At 36.7% G+C, this 21246-nt stretch overlaps 1 protein-coding gene across 3 annotated transcripts in view; it reads left to right on the forward strand.

Annotated features, from left to right (window-relative positions):
* The window catches only part of SLC39A11 (solute carrier family 39 member 11), a 508920-nt gene that overhangs the window by 24927 nt on the left and 462747 nt on the right, over positions 1–21246 (forward strand). For all 3 annotated transcript variants that reach the window (XM_051995203.1, XM_051995202.1, XM_051995204.1), the window contains exons 2-3: positions 6623–6741; positions 11542–11580. In XM_051995203.1, the coding sequence (XP_051851163.1) occupies positions 6634–6741; positions 11542–11580 (147 nt within the window). In that variant the 5' untranslated portion in view covers positions 6623–6633. The remainder of the gene's footprint in view (positions 1–6622; positions 6742–11541; positions 11581–21246) is intronic.

Here is a 21246-nt window from a genome sequence, read left to right on the forward strand (position 1 = left end):
CTGACTTCCTTTTCCTACCTTTCTAACCTTAGGACTTTAGTTAGCTCTATGTTGTTCTTTACTCTGGAATCCCTTCCCCTCCCTTCTCACCCCCCACCCACCTTTGTCCTATTCAGGCTTGCCCTTGATGCCTTTTAATCCTCTCTAATTGATACCATATTTCCCTTTTCTATAAGAAAACAGATTATTAATAACCGTGATTTGGGGAGATTGAGATTTCCCTCTTTTCTTTTTTCTCATTTCAAGACCTGTCTCTGAAGGTTGAGTTAACCTTCTCCTCTACCTGACCCTACCCAGTCTTAAAAGGAATCTCTAGGCTTTGGTGAATTCCATTCAGTCCAGCTTGGGTGGAAACATCCTTTTTTGGTCTGGGAATAGAGGTAGTCTCTCTGCTCTTGGGTGACATGATGTCACTCTCAGCTGCTTCCATTGTAACATTTATTTTCTCATTAACTGCTAACCAATCAGAGTTGATTGAACATCTGCTCTTCCAAGGACATATAATCTGAACCAACCCGTCATCAGCGGTCTTTGGTCTAAGAGAGAGATGGCCAAACGTCTATCCTTTTATGAAAAATGCTGGCATTATTAATAAAATGATTAAGTTACCCAGCAATTATGTCTCTCTAACCTTTTAAATCGCCATATCCAAACCTCTTCCTATGCCTTCCCCTCCCCTCTCAGTTGAGAAGGTTGCATCTTAGTTTACTGAAAAAATTGAAATCATTCAACATAAGAGGCTGCCCCCTCCTTATCTTCATCTCAGAATCCCTTGGTATCAGCCAGTAGTCTTTTCTCCTTTCTTTGACTCTGAAAATGAGGTGGCCCTTATACTTGCCAAGTCCATTCTCTCTACCTATGCTTTTCAAATCCTTCCATCTTTTCCAGGAAACTGCCAGTTCCACCATCCCTGCCTCCAACCCCTGCCTTTCTGTTAATCTCTTCTCAAATATAGTCAAGCCTTCCCTTTAAAATAAATCTCTAGGCCTATCTTCCACCCTTTTGTGGCTATTGTTCAGTCGTATTAGGGGTCTTCTTGGTGAAGACACAGGAGTGCTTTGCCATTTTCTTTTCTGTGGGGAGCCAGCACTAATCTACAGGTGATAAAGCCACATTCCTAAAGACTCCTCTAACCTTGAACAAACAGATATCTAGACGCCTCCTGGAGCTTCCTACATCATCAAAGGCCTCTGGTTAACTCCTCTTTCGGTGGGAAACAAACCCTTTGTCTAGGGTCTCCTCTGTACTGAGTTTCCACGACCCTCACTCCCTCACAAATCGCCATAAATACTTGTGCTTTTGCCCACAATAAATGAGACTTGATCAGAAAGCCTGTCTTGTCTCCCTTCTGCGCGTCTCTTGTCCCGCCCTTCCTCTTCTCTCTTCGCAGGGCCTTATACACACACAGTCCAGCAGGGTCTGGACACTTTTCTTAATCATTTTATAGATGAGAAATCTGAGGCAGAGAGGGTGAAGTGACTAGCTAGTAAGTGTTCGAGGCCTGTTTTGAACTCAGGCCAGACTCCAGGTCCACACTACCCACTGAGCTCTAATTAGCTCTCATCCAATATCTCTTCTCCCCTTTTGGGCCAAACTAGAAAAAGGTGTCTATGCTCATTGCCTTCACTTTGCCTCCTTTCTCTTTTCTTCTCAATCCTTTGTGTTGGGGCTTTTGAACTCATCATTTAACTGAAACAGATCTCTCCAAAATTACCAACAATCCCTTACTTCTCATTCCTGGTGGTCCTCATCCATCTTTACCTGTCTGCTGTTTTTGATCACCTTAGTTTTTCTACCTGTCTGACCATTTTAGTGGGTATTCATTCACATTATGCCCCTTCATGAAACCCTTCTCTAATTTTAACTCAAAGTTCAGGTATCGTCTTCTGCATCCAGAGAAAGAACTAAGGCAGTGGTTCTTAAACTTTTGTTCTCAGTATCTTCATGTTGTTAAAAAACTATCGAGGATCTGTTCAAAGAGTTTTTGTTCATATGGGTTATATTTATAGCTATTTATTATGTTAGAAATAAAAAATGATTTTGAATTTGTAGACCCTCTGAAAGGGTTTCAAAGACCCCAACAATTCTTTGGACTACACTTTGAGAACCACTGAACTAAGGAAACTGAATGTAAATCAACACATGTTATGGTCACTTCTTTTTTCTGTTTTTTTTTTCTCTCATGGTTTTTCCCTTTTGCTCTGATTTTTCTCTTCCAACATAATTCATAAAACAATGTGTATTAAAAATAAACTAAAAAAAAAAAAAAGAAGGAAAAAGGTGACACCTGAGTTTTGTTTTAAAATCAGAGCAAATGGCAAAAACAAGATAGCATTTTCTGTCCTAAATCTATTGGGATTGCTTTGGATCACTGAACTACTCACTGAGAAGAACCAAGCCTTTCTTAGCTGATCATCGCACATTCTTGCTGTTACTGTGTACAATTTTTTCCTGGTTCTACTTGTTTCAGCATCAGTTCATGTAAATCTTTCCAGGCCTTTCTAAAATCAGCTTATTCATCATTTTTTATAGAACAGTAATAGTTCCATTATCTTCATATACAACTTGTTCAGCCATTTCCCAGTTGATGGGCATCTATTCATTTTCCAATTCTTTGTTATCACAAAAAGAGCTGCTACAAACATTTTTGCACATGTGAGTCCTTTTCCTTCCTTTATGATTTCCTTTACGTACAGACCCAGTTAATGGCCTTGCTGGATCAAATGGTACGCACAGTTTTATAGCTCTTTGAGCACAGTTCCAGATTGCTCTGTGGAGCCTTTACTGACCCCCTCTTCTTAATTGCTAATGTCCTCTCTCCTATACTCTCTTGTATTCAACTACTTTTAATTTATTCTTTTTATGTATGTTCTTTACATATTTCTATATGTACATATCGTGTCCCCTGTTAGATTATGTAAATTTTTTGTAAGCATTATTTCTTTGTACTTGTATCTGCAGTGCTCATTGCAGGGCCCAATACATGATTGACCAGTCAAGTTAGCAAGAATTTTTTTTTTTCAATTTACTTCAATTTCAAGCTTTTATTTTTCTTTACACAATAATGTGCTGGGCATTACAATTCTCAGCTTTTAGGATTACTTACAAATTTTGGTATTCTACTGCCATGTGAGGACATTAAGACAATGTACAAAAATCTTATTTAAATTAACTAGATGCACAAATTCACAGGTTATAAACACAAACTTTTTTTTGGGGTGCAATTTAAGGTTGAGTAACTTAGCCCCATATAATTGGCGGAAACAGTGAGTTAAGGAAAAACCCAACAATTGGTTCCTAAGGCTTGGTTTCAATATGTATTGCAGCTAGGAGGGTGGCAAGATATAACACACATTTAATAAATTCTTGCCAGATTTAGGAGAGAAATTCTACCAGTCAGCTCTTTTAGAAATCATTTTTTATAAGAGGCATTGGGGTTAAATGGTTTGCCCAGGATCACACACTTAGTTTCTGAAGGTGGATTTGAGCAAGCATTTTTTCTATAATAAATATACAAAGAAAGGTTCCCTCCTCTTCTCCAGAAAAATTTAGCCCCTGTCCTCAAGGAACTCACAATGTAATAGGCACTTAATAAATATTTTTTTGTAATAAATCCTTGACTGTGAGTGCCTTTAGGGCATGTACTATCTTATATTTTTGTATCCTTAGTACTTAGTATATATAGTTCATGGCACATAGTAGATATTAATAGATGTTTTAATGACTGATTAGTTGGTCAGAGAAGAAACAAATGGACCATTGTCACAGTGATTCAAAGGGTCAAAAAAAGATCCCATTCTTTCATGAATTATCTGGATGTTTTGGGTAAAGAATGCATTTGTTTTTTCATTGCTTGATCTAATCATTATTCCCATCTCTGCTTCATTTTGAGCGTGGAGATTTGGATTCTCCATGGAGCCTGATTCTCCTGCTCTTTGCTCTTTCATGGGGCTAGCCTCAGGCTTTGAGCAACAAACCACCTGGAAGGAGAGAAGTCTGGGCTGAGTCTTGCCCAGTTCCTGAGCTGCTTTGCCCAAAGGGTTCATTTTGGCACTCTTGCTTTTCAGTTTTTCTCTTGAGGCAGCTACATGGGCCATAGTGCACAGAGAACTGGGCCAGAAGTCAGCCAGACCTGAGCTCAGATGCAATTCAGATACTCCCTCTGTGTCCATGGGCACGGAACCTCAGTTTGCAGAGTTTCCTCTAACTGTAAAATGGGGGTAATAATAATAGTAGCACCCACCTTCCAGGGTTATTGTGAGGATTGAAGGAGATGATGTTTATAAAGTGCTTAACATAGTGCCTGGGACACAGTAGGTACATAAAAATGTTTATCCTCCTTCTCCCGCCTCCCCTTCCCCTCCCCCCTTTTGGTCTATGCACATTGGTATAATCTGTGGTAGCTGATTTGGAGGGATAAAGCAGCTGGGCTCTTCTTGTCCCTCCTTGTGGTATTGCCTTTAGTTATGTGGATTTTGGAAAGACCCATAATGTGAACTGAAAGAGACCTGTGAGCTGAGTGAAGAGGAGAACCAAATGTTTGTAAATTAGAGTACATGGCTTTTGAATAAACGTATTTTTCTGCTCTGTAATTTTCCAAAGCTAGGGCAAAGGATGCCATATGAGCTTGACCACCAGTCATTTCTAAACTGAGGTTTTAGAACAGGTAAACATTAGACAAGGTTTTCTGAATAGAGAAATGAATAATATTTTTTTTTCTTATGCAAGAGATCTGCCTCAGGCAACTGCTGGCCCAGTGGATGGAACCCATTTAGTACTTGTGTGATTCTCTCTGCCTCAGTTTCCTCAACAGTAATATGGGGGAATAACCTCTAACTTCCCATCGTTAGGACAAAATGAGGTTATTTGTAAAGTGCTAAGTACAATGCCTGTCACATAAAAGACACTTAATAAAGGCTTGTTCTTTCCTTCTTTTCTTGGACATTGTGTCTAGAGCTTGTTTGTGGGTTGTCTTTCCCACTGAAAATGTGAGCTCCTTCAGAGTGGGATGGTCTTTGCTTTTCTTTTATTCCCAAAACTTACAGTGCCAGGCACATTATAATGCGTAATAATAGTTCTTGATGCTCTTTGTGCTTATATGACCTCTTCTCTGGCATTATTATTAAACTAAGTGGGAGTTACATCAACTCAAGTGCCATTGCCTGATTTGACTAACTTTCCAGTCCTTCTGGCAAGGTAAACCAGACTTGTCAGGCTGAGAAACACAATGACTTTTTGTAGCTGAGATTCTTCTTTTTTTGTTTAATTGTCATCTTTTTTAGAGTTCCAGTTTTGTTAGGGTCTTTGAAGCCTAAAGGATAAAATATTCAGAATATTCAAATGAGAACTTTGGAAATTTTGTAGTGGGTGGAAGGAAAAAAATCTCAAAACCTTTTTAATTGAAAATTAAAAAAAATCTTATCATTCGATATAAGTGTAATTCATTTAATATTATTTCCTATTAAATATTTTTCATATATTTCCTGGCAGGAGTTAGGTCTGTCATTCAGCCAACTGGCATATGTTAAGTGCCAATATTCCAGGCACTGTGTTAAGCACTCTGAGTACAGAGAACGGCAAAAAGCAATTCCAGTTCTCAAGGAGCTCACTGCCTTCTCTTTTTTAAGGAGCTAAATAACTCCTGATTCTTTTAATCTTTCCTCACAGTCCCATTTTCTGACCCTTTGTAGATTTTAGAGGCAGCCTGGCCATCATTAACAGACTTGAAAGTCAGGAAAAAAAGGATTTTAGGTGTCACCTTTGATGCCAGCCTGGCAAATCTATGAACCTCAGGGAAATTAGTATGAAAGATGGGGACAATAACAGTGTCCAACTTTCAGGGTTTGTGAGGATTCAGTGAGATGATGTGTATAAAAAACTTTGCCAATTTTAAAGTGTTACATGAATACTGTTTCCTTATTTATAATTAGTTGCCATTGGTGTTCTTCTTGAGTCTTACCAGTCTTTTTCTTCTATGTGTTTGAGCCAATTTTCAGTAACTTCCGGTCTCCTAGGGCACTGGGGTGTAGGAATTTTGCCTGTACTGGATGCTTAACAAATATTCATTTGGGTGATTATTGCTTGATTCCAGGGGATTTTTAAGACTAGGCAGGAGAGGGACCAGTCACTTAATTCCCAATTACTGTCTTAACTACCCCCACCAAAAAAAAAAAATTAGGCAGGATACCTAACAAGGGATGGTGACACACATTTGTCATTCCTGTGCCTCAAAGAGATTTGGGCTTGTGTGGCTCTTGAATTCTGGAGCTCTGAGCTATAGCAGAAGGAAAGCCAACCACATGTCCACATTAAATCTGGCATCAGTATGGTGAGCTCCCAGCATGGAAGTGCTGCGGCCTAAGGAGGGTTGTAAAAACAAAGCTGGTTAAAGCTTTTGATCCATGTTGGGATTAAGATTGTGTGGGACCAGCCTTAAAACAAACAGAAACACAAGCAAAAGCAGGAGAAGACAAAAACAAAATCAAAACCAGATTTTACCTGCCTGCCCAACTAAAATAACTAAGGGACAGCATTAAGTCAGAGTGTTAGGATAATCAGGCGGCACCATGTCTTTTGGGTGATTACGATGTCTGATAGTTTTGTCTTCCTCCACTACCCACAGGGTCTTTCAGTATGATCCAAGGCTACAATCCTGTGTTCCAAGCCTTATTGGGGACCTTCTTCACTTGGGGTCTGACAGCAGCTGGAGCTGCCCTAGTTTTCATCTTCACTCGGGGACAGGTAAGCGGCCCTGTGGTTCTGTGCATTCATACTTCTCATACATACATATGAGATTACCACGTAATCCTTATGCCTTTTCCTGATTTTCTTGAAATCAAATTGTTTGTATATGTGTGTGTTTGACTAATTCTTGAAAATCAGATGGTAGGTGCAAAGACAATCTGGACTCAGAGGACTTGAGGTAAAATACCAGCTCTACCATTTACTAATATATATGACTTTGTCACATCTTGAGACGTAATTTTCCTCCTCAGAAAAATGTTTTTGTTTTTCCAATAGTATTTTATTTTTCTAAATACATGTAAAGATAGTTTTCAACATTCATTTTTATAAAATTTTGTGTTCCAGATCCCCCCCCCCCCAAGACTGTGAGCAATCTGATGTAGGTTAAATATGTGTACTTTTAAAAACATATTTTCATATTTGTCACGTTGTGCAAGAAAAAAATCTATTAAAAGGGGAAAAATATGAGAAAGAAAAAAACAAATAAACAACAAAACATAAAAAAGGTGATTAAAAAACATTTAAAAAGATGAAAATACTATGCTTTGATTCACATTCAGTCTCCATAGTTCTCTTGCTGGATGCGGAGAAAAGCAAAGTGGTTTTTATAGCAACCTAAAGAAAAAAATCCACAGGCTGATTCTCCCGATAGCTTTTCCTATTCTCCATCCTACTGTTTCTGGCAATGATGCTGGGTACGGTGCTGGACTTAGAATGGGGAAAGTCTGAATTTGAATCCCCTGCAATCCCTGGGCATTTGCCTTAACTTCCTCTACTTCTCTTTTGTTTATTTGTAAAAACTTAGCTCATTGTGTGGTGAGAGTCAAATGAAATAATGTCTATAAAAGTGCTTTGCAAATTTTAATGGGACATGTTGGAGCTACTTACTTTTACTTCTCCCTAGGCTAAGACAGTATAGGTCAGTCAGCTGGGCCTCTAGAAGTTGTCCCCCTCTTCCCACCCAATACATATGCCTATGGAGACCCCATCCAGGAGGTGTAGGGGAGAGGCACAGTTCATTCCATCTACTATCTAATTTCTATTCTGTTAGGTGCTCTCTGATTTTTCTGCCTCCCAACGTGTACTAATTTGCACAGTTGAAGTAAAGCATCCTGTTTTTTTCTTTATGGTCCTCCATATTTCTAGTTTCTTTTACTCTCTCCTGGGAAAAACTGCACACAGATACTTGTAAAGCTGATCTCTCTCTCTCTCTATCTCTGTTTCTCTCTCTCTCTCTCTCTCTCTGTCTTTCCTCTCTCTCTCTCTCTGTGTTTCTGTCTCTCTTTCTTCTCTCCTCTTTTTCTGTCTTTCTCTCTCCCTCTCTGTCTCTCTGTTTCTCTGTCTCTCTCTGTTTCTGTCTCTGTCTCTGTCCCTCTCTGTCTCTGTGTCTCTCTCTGTCTCTCTGTTTCTGTCTCTGTCTCTCTCTGTCTATCTCTGTCTTTCTCCCCCTCCCTTCCTCCTCTCTCCCTCACCCCCCAATGTTCTTAAATCTACAAGCTCCTAAAGCTGCCACACACCCTCATTGTTTGGCACAGCAGTCTTAGAAATCAAAAGAGAAGAAAGTGAATGCATGATTTGAGTTTTATTTAAACATAGTATGAGAGGGATCTGAAAACTAAAACATGCCTGGAAAGTTGGCAAACTTAGGGGCTCTTTGTGTTAGGAAGATTAGAGTCTGGTAAAGCAAATATCAATCTCATGTATAAGACTTCTTGAGACTCAGAACAGAAAAGTCACAGCATATTAATTCACAAATAAACATGCTTGTTAAAATGGAACCTAACCTTTATGTGCTCCAATTACCCATCCTTACAAATTGGGATAATGATACCTGCACTACTTATTTTCAACAGACAGGGTTCTAACCCTGTCTCAGATGTTAAAAAAAATCTTTATGGTTATGTTAGTACATTACATTTATTTCCAAATATATTTTTCTTCTTCTCATCTGGCTACTTGTTATAACAAAGATTAAAAATTGTGTTTTGCTTAGCATTATCTATTTGTTATGATAATTTTTTCTTTTTCCAGTGGAAGGAGAAGAAAATAGATTTTTGTTAGTTGAAAACATTAAAATTAAATTTAAAAGAGAAAAGAATGAAAAGAAAAAAGGTCAGCAAAATCAGCCACCAGATTTGATGGTACATTCAACATTCTATGCCCATGAAAGTACATTTTGACAAACTTACTCTGGTTGTACTTCTTTTTATTATAGTCATTGTTGGTTTCCTGGTTCTGGTTGCTTCATTCTGTACCTGTTTTTGTCTTCCCATGTTCCTCTGAATTCTTTATCTTTTTCATTTTTTATAACCTGGCGATTTTCCATTATGTTAATGTATCAACAATTGTTTAGCCATTTTCCAGTTCATTGGTACCTACTTTGCTAATACAAAATGTGTTGCTTTGAATATTTTAGTATATATAGGAGCTTTCTTTCTGTCTTTGCCTCCTTTCAGGATACATGCCCAAAGGGGACAGACAGGTTAGTCTTTTTTAAAAGTGTAATTTTGTTTTCCAAAATGATTGGACCAATTCATAGTAGTTCCTGCCTTATATTAGTGTGCTTCCTACAGTTTCTCCAACATTGATAATTTCCATCTTTTTGTCATTTTTTTTTGTTAGTTTAGTGTATGTGACATGAAACAATATAGGCTCAGTTTTTTTGACTTGGTTTTTCATATTATTATTGTTTTGGAACATTTTTTCATATGGTTGTTGATAGTTTGTAATTCTTAATTGGAAAACTTTGTATATATTTACTAACCTTTTATTGATTGAAGAATGACTAACAATCATATGTTTATGTTCATTCTCTATATCTTGCATGTCAGACCCTTAAAAATAATTTTTTTTTCTAAATTGACTTTTAATATCTTAGTTGCATTGATTTTGTTATAGTGCAAAAACTTTTCAGGTTTAAAATTACACACACACATAAATATGCACATATTTATGTGTGTGTGTATACATACCTATATACACATATACATACATACACATACACATGATACATACATAATTTCTGTCCTTTGAGCATTCTCTTCTAGCCATAGTTGTAAAAGGTGCTCAATGCCATTCTCTTTTAATTGTTTTATGATGTGATTTTTCTTAAGTAGGTTATATATTCCTTTTGAGCTAATTGTAGTATGTAGTTTAAGATGTTGGCCTATACACGTATATAGAAAATGCATTTATACATACATACCTGTATGTATGTATATGTGTGTGTGTGTGTATGTATTTTGGTCAAATTGTTTTCCTCTTTTCTCATTAGTTCTTACTAAATGGTGTGTTCTTTCCCAAGTACCTTACATTCTTTCCTTTTTTTGAGTGCTGGGTTATTGATTTGGATTGTTTTTTATTCTTGTTCATCTAGTCTGTTCCACTGATGAATTTTCTTATTTTTTTAAATCAGTTCAAGATAGTTTTGATTTTTTTTTGGCAAGGGAGGGGGAGTGGGATCTAGATAATTCGTGTTTTATAATATAATTTGAGGTCTGAATGTACCATTTCTCTAATTCCTTTCTTAAATTTTTTTTTTTCCTTTGATATTCTTGCTGTTTTGTTCCTCTGAATGAAATTTGATATATTTTTTTCTGGCTCTGTAAAGTACCCCCATTGGTAGTTTGGGATAGTGCTAACTGTAAATTAATTTAGGTAATAACATTTTTTGTGATATTGATGGTCCAACTGTGAGCAATCAGAATCTCTCTAATTATGTATCATTCTTTAAAGTAATAGTATTTTGGCTTTCCCACCGCACAAGTGTATCTTTCAGATGTCACTGAAGGCTTTTCAAGCATTTCAAGCCTTACTCACTCACAGTGGCTCAGAGATAAAGAAAGTGACCTTCAGAGCAGTAAGCAAGAAGCAGTCTGGCTAATAGGCCTGAAAAGGGGAGCTGCTTCCTTGGTCTGAAGTTCTTTGATGCACTTGATCCTTTTGAAGAGAGGGTGTTTTTGTCAGGTTGTGAATGGAGGATGGCGAGATGATTCCATCCACAGACTTTATGATGTAGGTTATTAAAATAGTTGATTAGATCAATTGGTTAGGGCATACTACTAATGAGGTCATAGGTTCTTCCCCTCTGTGGGTCAGTTATTTTTGTATCAAGAAAAATTCTGTTCTGTAGTCAAATCTGATGCTTGACCTAGGCCAACCTTCTTTCAGCAGCTGGTCACTAGGGAAACTGGCAAGAGAATATGTTTGGATCAGTACTAAAGTCCCACTGATGAATGGGTCAGGATTGCTTAGGATACAATGCAATGTAGACCTCTAGTGTGGCGCCAACCAATTACTAGCTCTTGGGTCTTGGGCAAGAGGCTTAAAACTTCCTCATTGCTTAAAAGAGGTTGAAAGTAACACATCTCACTATTGTGAGGATTAAGTAAGATCATTTATAGAAATTACTTTGCAAACTTTAACACATATGTAAATGTCAGCTGTTGGCATTATTGCACCATTACTATTGAGTCCCCAATAGAATTGCCAACACCTTACACAGTACTTTGCAAATAACAGCTATTTAGGAAATGTTGGTTGAACAAAATGGAATTAAATGGGGGGCTTAGTAGTATCATTTTTCAAGTTTTTCAATGGAATCCTTTTTTATTTTCTTGGTGAATTAAGATTCGAAAGCATTGGAAAAAGAAGTTTTCTTTTTGTTTTTAGAACCCATAAGAAGCTGAATACTTTGGGCTTTAAAGTGGATTCCAAAAAAGTCAAACTTGTGCCTCTTTTATAACTTTTGGTATAGGTCTTTTGGTATAAAACTGAACATCTTGTTTTCATTTACAGAGACGGATCTTAGATGGAAGCCTTGGATTTGCTGCAGGGGTAAGTAGAATCTGGTGGGAGAAATGTGAATTGGAACACTTTTTATTTATGACAGTTCTCTACTCTGGGCATTACAAGTCCCCATGTGGCCAAAATGCTTCCTTGACTTAGTAATTTCCTGTGTGATGGCTATGTATGTTAATGCATGTAAAACATTTGTTTCCTGTCCCATAACCCTAGATCTAGACCAAAATAGAATGGCTGATTCATTAGACAGAGAAGGTTGGTTGTAGATCTTGTCATACCTGTTTATCAGATGACTTATGAATACTTAAAATAGAATGAAGCAATTTATGGCCTTTATAAGTTCACTTCTTAAAGTTCTGCATTTGGATTGCATAATTTTGACAAATGAATACCAGGGAACTTTTAGTGTTTGATATTGAGTAAATTTGCTCAATATTTATAAATATGTACATTTATACATATTATATATTATATAGAAATATTATTATTTTTAAAGCATTTGCTTGTGAATATATTGAGTGTTTGATTTTTGACAGAAACGAAAATGATAAGTTCATAGAGTAAAAAAAGGTTAATAAAGTTAAAAAAAAAGGTTAATAATTAATTTAAATAGTTAACAAAAATCTATTTTCATTCCTTTCTACTCTTCCCCCTTGAAAAGCAAGAAAAACAAAATCCTTTTAAAATACCCATCAACATTTATTAAGTACCCTACTATGTGTCAGGGTAAGTGTTAAACACTGGTAAAACAAAGATAGGCAAAAACAACCTCTCTCCTCAAAGGGGTTAGTCTAATAGGAAAGTCAACATGCAAACAATGGTATACAAATAGGATATATCCCAAATAAATTGGAGGCAATTTCCCAGAGAAAGCACTACTGTTGAGGGAAGACTGGGACAGGTTTGTTTGTTTGTTTTTTTTTTTTTTTTTTTTTTTTTTTGCAAAAAGTAGGATTTTAGCTGAAATTTCAAGGAAAAGCAGGAAAGCCAGACAGTGAAGATAGGAGGGAAAGCATTTCAGGCCTTGAGGGCAGCCAGTAAAAAGGAACAGTTGGGAGATGGAATGTCAAGAGCAAGGATACCAGTGTCATTGGATCCCAGAGTTCATGGAGAGATTAAAAATGTAAGAAGTTTGGAAGAGTAGGAAGAAACAAGGGTATAATGGGCTTTAAAAAAGCTACAGAGGAACTTTGGAAATAATCCCATTCCACACCCTGAGTCCACTGCTTCTTTGTCAGGAGCCTTCACATAATCATGATTGATCCTGGAGTCATTAATGGCTAAAGGAGTTTTTGAAGGAAACTAGAACCTTTTCCATTTCCACTTTCTTGGCTCTAAATCTCTCATCCATAAGGCATACAGATTGAGTGCTTTGCTCTGGAAGAATATAGTATTAATAAGGCTGATCACCTTTTGTGAAGAGAAATGTTTATATGTATAATTTTAGAATTTTTTTTTTAAAGAGAAGACCATTCATATTAATGGAATAAAAAGTTTTAGTAATAGCTCTGCCAAAGCAGCAGAGAGATATTTAATAAGATCCTGAAGTTTTGGAGGGAAAGGAAAGGAGAGGATGAAGATAGGGAAGAAGGTCCAATTCCATGATCAATCAGTTAACAATGAATCAGATTTTTAAAAAAATTATTAAGCATCTACTATATGCTAGGTAGTAGGATAAGTGGGATAATAAAGGCAAAAGTGAAATAGCCCTTATCATTATGAAGCTTACATCTAACTGGTGGAGACGATATTACACATATAGATATCTACAAAGTAGGTGCTGGGTAATTTTATAGGGAAGGCACAGGAGCTGGGAGGAATCAGAAAGGCTGCAGGTAACAGTCACATTTGAGCTGAACCTTCAAGAAATCTAGATTCTGGGAGGTGATCATGAAGAAGGAGTACATTCTCAGTATGGGGTATAATTATGCAAAGGCAGGAAGGAGAGATGAAGTGGCCACTTTGGCTGGACAAAGTGTAAAATAAAGGATGTAGTATATAGTTAGGTGGGATGGTAGGTTGGTGCCATTTTGGGAAGGGCTTTAAATGCTAAACAAAGGAGTTGACGTTTGGTCTTTGAAGTAGTAGAGCTACTGAAGCATATTGAGGTGCGGTTAGTGCTGCTCTTGAGGAAAATCACTTTGGCTGTTGGATGGGAGATGGATTTGAGTGGGAAGAGACTGGAGGTAGGAAGGCCAATCAGGAGATTATTGTGATGGTCTAGGCAAGAGTTAAGCCCTTGATCTAGAGTGATGTGTAGGTGAAGAGCAGGGCAAGGATGCAAGAGATCTCGGGGAGAAGATGACGGGAAGATTTGGCAACTGAATGGGGATGTGGGGTGCAAGAGTAAGGAGCCTAAGATGACCCTTAGGTTGTTAGCCTGGCTGACTAGAAGGATGCTTTCCACGGTAATAGAAACGTTTGTAAGGTGGGTATATTTTATTTTATTTTATTTTATTTTTTTTAAATAACTTTTTATTGATAGAATCCATGCCAGGGTAATTTTTTTACAGCATTATCCCTTGCATTCACTTCTGTAAGATGGGTGTATTTTTAAGAGAAACATAATTAGCCCTGTTTTGGACAGACTGAGTTTCATTTGCTTACAGGGTATCAATTTTGATGTATCCTGTATTCAGTAGTTGATGTAGTATCAGATCTCAGAGAAGAGATTAGGATTAGATGCCTAAATTCTTAGAGTAATGAGTATAGGGATGTTAATTAACTTAGTATGGGTCTAGAAAGACAAGAGAATAGGGTCCAGACCCAGATTCTTAGGTAGACCTAAATTTAGGAACAGTGATGTGGACAGAGATCTAGAAAAGGATACTTGGAAGGGGCAATCAAGTAGAAGGGGGGACTCCATGAAAACCTAGAGAGGAGAGGGTAGTCAGAAGTGGCAGATGCTGCAGAAGTCAAGAAAGATGAGGATTAAGAAAAAGCTTTCTGGATGGGACAGTATTGACCACAAAAACAATCAGAGACTATCAGAGTAAGAAAAAGCAAAAGAGGGTTTATTACAATCTGTTGAGAAAGGCTATCTCCCATCTGACAAGGTGTATATCAGTAAAAGGGAGTGCAAAGTAAAAACCACAGAACACAAGATTAAATAGTCTGAATGCAGAAGCCCCCACCCCCCTAACCTGACCTTTTCTTCCATTGTTTGGGGGAGTCTGGGCTTATATTCTAGTTGCAGAAATCTGACCCAGAAATAAGAGAATAAAAAAAGATACTTTAATAGTAATTAAGAGGTGGTGGGAAACAGGAGGAGATACACGCTTGCAACTTTTTTAGCTGTAGCTTTATTTGTTATTATAAAGTCTCAAGTCACATTTAAGGTAGATAGTTGAAGGCTGTATTCCCATGAGAGTGTCTTCACTCACTCAATCCTAAACACTTTACATTGGTAACCTTGGAGAGAGCAGTCTGAAGTGAATGATGAAGATAGAGGCCAGATTACCAAGGATTAAGGGATGAATAAGAAGAGAGGAAATCCAGGCAATCATTTTAGATATTTTTTCCCTTAGGAGTTTGCTAATTGCTTTCTCCAAAGTTACCAATGATCACTTCATTGTGACAAACTGTATTGCTATTTTCTTGGCATCTCCTGATAGAGGCACTGTCTTCACTGATACAGATAGGTACCTTAAGCTGTTGGAGTTACTTTAGGACACTAAAATGACATGCACATTTATAAAAATCACATATCTAGTAAGTCAGGGGACTTAGCTCTTCTTGTTATTGAGATCAACCTTCTATCTAAATTACCTCACATCCCTCTTTGACTCCTATGTATTTTGGGCCAAATGATATAGTTTTGTAATAGGGATATATCATTTAAGACATGTATGATCAGAAAAAGAGTTTGCCTTGTTCTGTAATAGAGAGATACAGTTATCTCTGCATTGGTGTTCCCAAAATGTCAAAAGATTCAGTGGAAGAATTATGGCAAGAGACTGGCAAGAATAGCACAAGATGAGAAAGCTGTAATCTGCCTTCTTAGTGGGAGTGCTCACATTGATAAGAAAATAAATATATCGAGGTGGGGTAGTTTTCTAGTGACTGATTGTTAACTGTTTTCTTTGTAAGTCGGATAGCTTGATATTTTCCCCAGTCTTTTAAATTGTCAGTCTGACCATAGTATGGAACTATATGGTACCTTAGGCCAGGGGAGGGGAACCTTTTTTCTGCCAAGGGCCATTGGATTTTTGTAACATTGTTCATGGGTTATACAAAGTTATGAAATTATAGAACTCAAGCATTGGAAGGTGTATGGGCCTTAGATGGCTCATGGGCTGGATCTAGGCCAACCTCCTCATTTTGTGGGGGAGGAGACTGAAGCTTAGAGAAGGAGTGTCACCTGCCCTTGTGATGGGATGAGATTTGTTAGGTTTGGAAGTTGAGGGGAAGATACTAGAATAGCACATGGAAGAATTACCTGTTAATTGTAACTGTTCAGAAATGGAATGTATTATACATAGGGAGTTCCATTTTGGTGGTGGTGGTGGTGGGGTGTGTGCTAATGCTTTCTCAAAAAACTTTTTTTTTTTTTTAATCATTATGAACATGACAACAAACATTAACATTTCTTTATACAGATGAACAAAAAGAGGATTATATGTGACACCATAAATCTCTATTATGTTCAGCTTTTTAGAAAAAGTATATATGTTAAATTTAGTTTGATAATAAAATTAGTTTGATAATAATGCATTACTATGCATATATGTGACTCCTTCAGAATTTTCTTTTGCTGTCATCCCTGTATTTGTAAAATATGTCATTGACCTTTTTTGCGATCTTCTTTTTTTGGTATTACTACCACAATCTCTCCATCCTTCCTCCTATAACTTTTTCACAGGCTCTTCACCCCATTCCCTCCTCATCCAAAGAAAAGCCATTCCTTTAAAAACATCAGTATACTCAAGCAAAACCACAATTGATTGTATCTGAAAATGTTTGTTCTCTACACCATCTGCCAAGAGGTGGGAAACATGATTTTTCTTCAGTCTTCTGGACTGATGATTGATCATTGTATTGACCAGAGCCCCAAAGTCTCACAGGGTTGTTTTCCTATAATTATCATGATTTTTGTGCAAGCTGTTTTCAGCCAGTCAGTTGACAAGCATTGATTAAACAGGTACTTTCTTTACAACCTTTCTGCTCCCTATCTTTCCCAGAAATGCTAACTCTCCATCTTCAAGCGGAGACTGGAGATCACTTGTAGGTGATATTTTACAAGGGAGGGATCAGTTGATTGCCAAGGTTCCCCTCTATTTTGGGATTCCATGATCCTGTGTTCTACCTGGTGAACAATTAGTCTAATTAATTCCTTGCTGTAAAGATCCAATGTGTCATATTACAGGATTCAGATATTTGTGCAAAAATATGCACAAGTGCAGCTGTTAGATAAGGGATGGCTTTCCTCCTTGCACTGTACAGCAAGGATGGGGGGAGTTTCAAAGATGGAAGCATCTGAGCTATATTGTAAAACATAGACAAAGAATTAAATAGGCAAAATGGGGAAAGGTTGACATATACAGCTATCTTAGAAACTTGTTTGTCTGGCTCCACTTGAAGTTTAATCTCAGAATAAGCAATCGCATAAGGTAATTTTGAAAAAGGAAAAGGGAAAAATTCCTTAAATAACAGTGGAAAGCATTAGAATTAGAAAATGAAACTTGGTTCTGTGACCTCACATTGTGTGGCCTGAAGAGTTAGAGCCCTAACTGATGCACAAATAGGAGATTCTATTAGAATTAGAAGCCAAAAACTTGATTTCTCATTAGAAACTTTGGCTCCTAATCAGAGCGGCTAGGTGGCAGCAGTGGTTAAAGCACTGGGCTTAGAATCAGAAAACCTCATCTTCATGAGTTCAATTCCCAGATTCATTCACTAGTTGTATGACATGAGCTGGATAAAGAAATGGCAAACTACTTGTATCTTTGCCAAGAAAATGCAAAATAGACTCCTAAAGAATGGGACGTGACTGAAACGACTCAATAAACAACCACTACAACTTTTATTAGAAGCCAAAAACTTCTAATTAATACAACAAATTTCTCAGTGGGTTTCAGTTTAGGGTGAGGAAAGTAGGGTTCCGTTATAATTTCACTGATGTGGGGAATTCCCAGGATGAAAACTTCTACTGATGCTGGCCTTAATTGTAACTTATCAAAAGCTGCCTTTATGATGAAGGGGATTGTCCAGGATGTATAGATAAGTCCCAATAGATATATGACCTGGGCATAAAAGGTTTCATGTCTTTATTTTTAATCCTCTGGAGTCAAGAATGTGTAATGCATACTTCATGTCTTTCAGTGTTTTATTTTACAATGTTGTAATTGGACACATTGTTCTTCTGGTTTACTCTGCCTCAGTTCAAACAAATATTTTCAAGTTTCTCTGAAATTATTTCATTTTAAAGACATTCTCATTTCTTATGATGCATAATTCTGTTACATTCACATTCCACAGTATATTCAGCCATTTTCCAGGAAATTGACACTTGCTTTATTTCTAGTTTTTTCCTACCACAAAAAAGTATTGCTATTAATTTTTTGGATATTGAAGAGTTTCCCTCTGTTTTTGATCTTCTTGTGGCATATGCCCAATAGTAGGAATGGTGGGTCAAAAGCTTAGTGACCTTTCTCCAAAAACTGCAGATTTAGTTACATAATTGGAACTAATTCACATCTCCACTACCAGTAAGTGTGCTTGTATTCCTTGTGAAACTGATTTTTCAAGATCTTCCCCAGTAGCAGTGGATAGAGAGTTCTAGACATTTGCTGGGCACAGGTTTTAGAAATCGTTGGATTAAGTGCAAACATGAGTATAGATGAGAATGCCCATCTGTTTGCTATGGAGTAAAAAGGACTTGATAAATTGATGAAAGGAGATAGTTGAGATTTGAATTCCAGTTTTTTGTTCAGTAGATCTAGAAATTGCCATTTCCTCATTTCTAATATATTTTGAATGAGGTTTGATTATAGTATTTAAGATGAATACCAACCTTAAAGGAAAAGAATTTTGCCTCTTAGACCAGGTTTCACACAAACAAGAATATTTGTTTTTCAATCCCATGAGATTTCAAGAGAGCTGCTTAGATTGTCAGTCCAGATTTCTATCTGTGCTCTTAATATCTCCCTTGTGGGCCCTGTCAAAGCTTTTGCTCCCTTCTCATGGATTTCTTGATAGTTTCTACATAATTATTCTTGCAGAGATGGTTGTTTGATAGTTGTTTTTACTTAAATTGTCTATTGGAGGGATCTTGGTTTTGAGTTAACTTGCCAAGGTGTAATGGCTTGACAATCTGTTATTTGTACAGAGGATGTTATTAGTAGCTGAACTGTAGATTTGGAATTTGGTTTAAAGTCTGAAGAGCTTAGGATTTAAAGTCACAGCAACTTTCTAAAAAAAGCCTTAAGAATGGCTAGTTGCTTTATGGCAAAGGAGTTAATTAGGCTGTGTTTTTTTTTTTTTTTTCTCTCAAAGATTCTTCAGATAGTCCATTTGACCATTTTGCTTTGTGATTGACCAAAGATCTTTGCAGTTAATTAAACAGTGATTCAAACCCCTTAATTCAAGTGCCTTTGTTATCCTTCCTTTTTTTTTTTTTTAATAAAGTTTTTTATTTTCAAAATATATGCATGTAGTTTTCATTATTCACCGTTGTAAAACCTGGTGTTCCAAATTTTTTTTCCTCCCTCTCTTCATCCCACCTCCTTCCTTAGATAGCAAGTAATCCAATACATGTTAAACATGTACGATTCTTCTATCACATATTTCCACAATTATACTGCTCAAGAAAAATCAGATCAAAAAGAAAAAAAATGAGAAAAAACAAAATGCAAGAAGATGTTTCTTATCCTTCCTTGAAGAATTCTTACAGCTAGCTTTGAAATTTGCTTTAAGCTTTAACAGGAAAATTAAGTTAGGGATGGGGAATTGAGAGAGCTAGGATGGCCAATATTTTCTCCCCCCCCCACCCCCATTGCTTTAAAAAAAAAAAAGTATTAATTACATATTTTATTCCTGACTCATACTTCCTCCCTTAAATTGAACTCTCCTGTATAAAAAAAATTTTCCTTATAAAAAAACAGTTAAATAAAATAGCTGTGGATTGTATGTTTGCATATGACAGCAAGTCCAGCAGTTAGCCCCTGTAGTCCATCACTTCTCCAATAAAAGGTGGGAAGGCTGTTTCATCTTCTAGTCTCCAGAACTAAGATTGGTCATTACAGTTTTTTTGAATTGGGCTGCCTTTGAATGAAGTTTTTGTCTACATTATAATAGTCATTGTATATATTGTCCTCTTGGTTCATAATTTTAATTGGCTTAGCTTCAGTTTCTCTTAAGTTTTCCCCCTATATTTCAGAGAATTCTTTACCTGTATCTTGTCGTTCACTAGTATATATATATATATATATTTTTTTTTAATATATGTGTGTTCCGTAATTTACTCAGTAATTTACCCCAGGAGAGGGGTCATTCCTCAGAGCCCCAACAATCAGGAATGGGATTGTCAGAAGTCACATAGGGCAGCACAGTGCTTGGCCCACAATAAGCACTTAATAAATGCTTAAAAGTGAGCATGTCTTAACATTTATCAGTAAGCACTTCTTTGTTTCTGTCTTGATAGAACTTGTGTTTTCTTCTTGTTAGTTTTTGTCATTGATAGATTGTCTTGATAGTTTTTGTCATTACTAACAAACTAGCTGCGTGTGTGCTCTTAGTAATTCAGCTTCTTTGAGGTATTTTTTTTTAATATTGCAAATTATTATAAAGAGGGGACAGTAATTTTGGCAGAGGTTTTGTAGGGGGTGGATAGTTGTGAAGTATTTCAGTTTCTTTTAGATTCGTCTGCTCAGAGTTATATAATAAATTGTATTAATAGTTTTAATAAGATAATCATTGCAGCTCACATTTATCTAGCTTAGGGATCTCCAAAGCAGAGTACTGCCAGAGGATCCATTAGGATTTGGGAGGAACACATACTAAAAGATTACACATAATTAAAATACAACATGGAGGGGTTTGACAAGGAATAATGAATCCTTATTCATTCATTTACTTTTAGCCGATTTTTGATGGATTGTAGTTTCTTTGCATCTGATAAGTGAATTTATAGAATATTAAGTTAAAGTTAATTCACAAAATGCCAAAAAATGGCAATGTGGCTTAAAAGATTTCTAAGAAACCTCAGATTGAAAATAATACTAAAAATGCAATCACAAATGAACAAGAAAAGAGCAGAACAAATACCTGCACTCCTAAGATGTATACTTCATTGGTCATTAAAAAAAAAAAAATAGCCTTTTATTTTCAAAATATATTTGAAGATAGTTTTCAATATTTACCCTTGCAAAACCTTGTGTTCCAGATTTTTCTCCCTTCCTCCTTCCCCCTCCTCTAGATAGCATGTTATCTAATATATGTTAAACATGAGCAATTCTTCATCTCCCCCCACTTTGAGTAAATGATAAGCCAGCTTTTATTTGCGATTGACTAGTACCTGGCACCTGGTAGGCATTTAATATGAGGGGGAAAAAAAAAAAAAAACTAAGTGAACAAATAATAACAACAATAAAAAAGGTGAAAATACTCTACTTTGATCCTCATTCAGTCTCCATAGTTCTCTCTGTGGATGTGGTTGGTTCTTCCCATCCTAAGTCTATTGGAATTTCCTTCAGTCCTCTC

The sequence above is a fragment of the Antechinus flavipes genome, chromosome 4 (genome assembly GCF_016432865.1).
Source record: "Antechinus flavipes isolate AdamAnt ecotype Samford, QLD, Australia chromosome 4, AdamAnt_v2, whole genome shotgun sequence".
NCBI classification, from domain to species: Eukaryota; Metazoa; Chordata; class Mammalia; order Dasyuromorphia; family Dasyuridae; genus Antechinus; species Antechinus flavipes.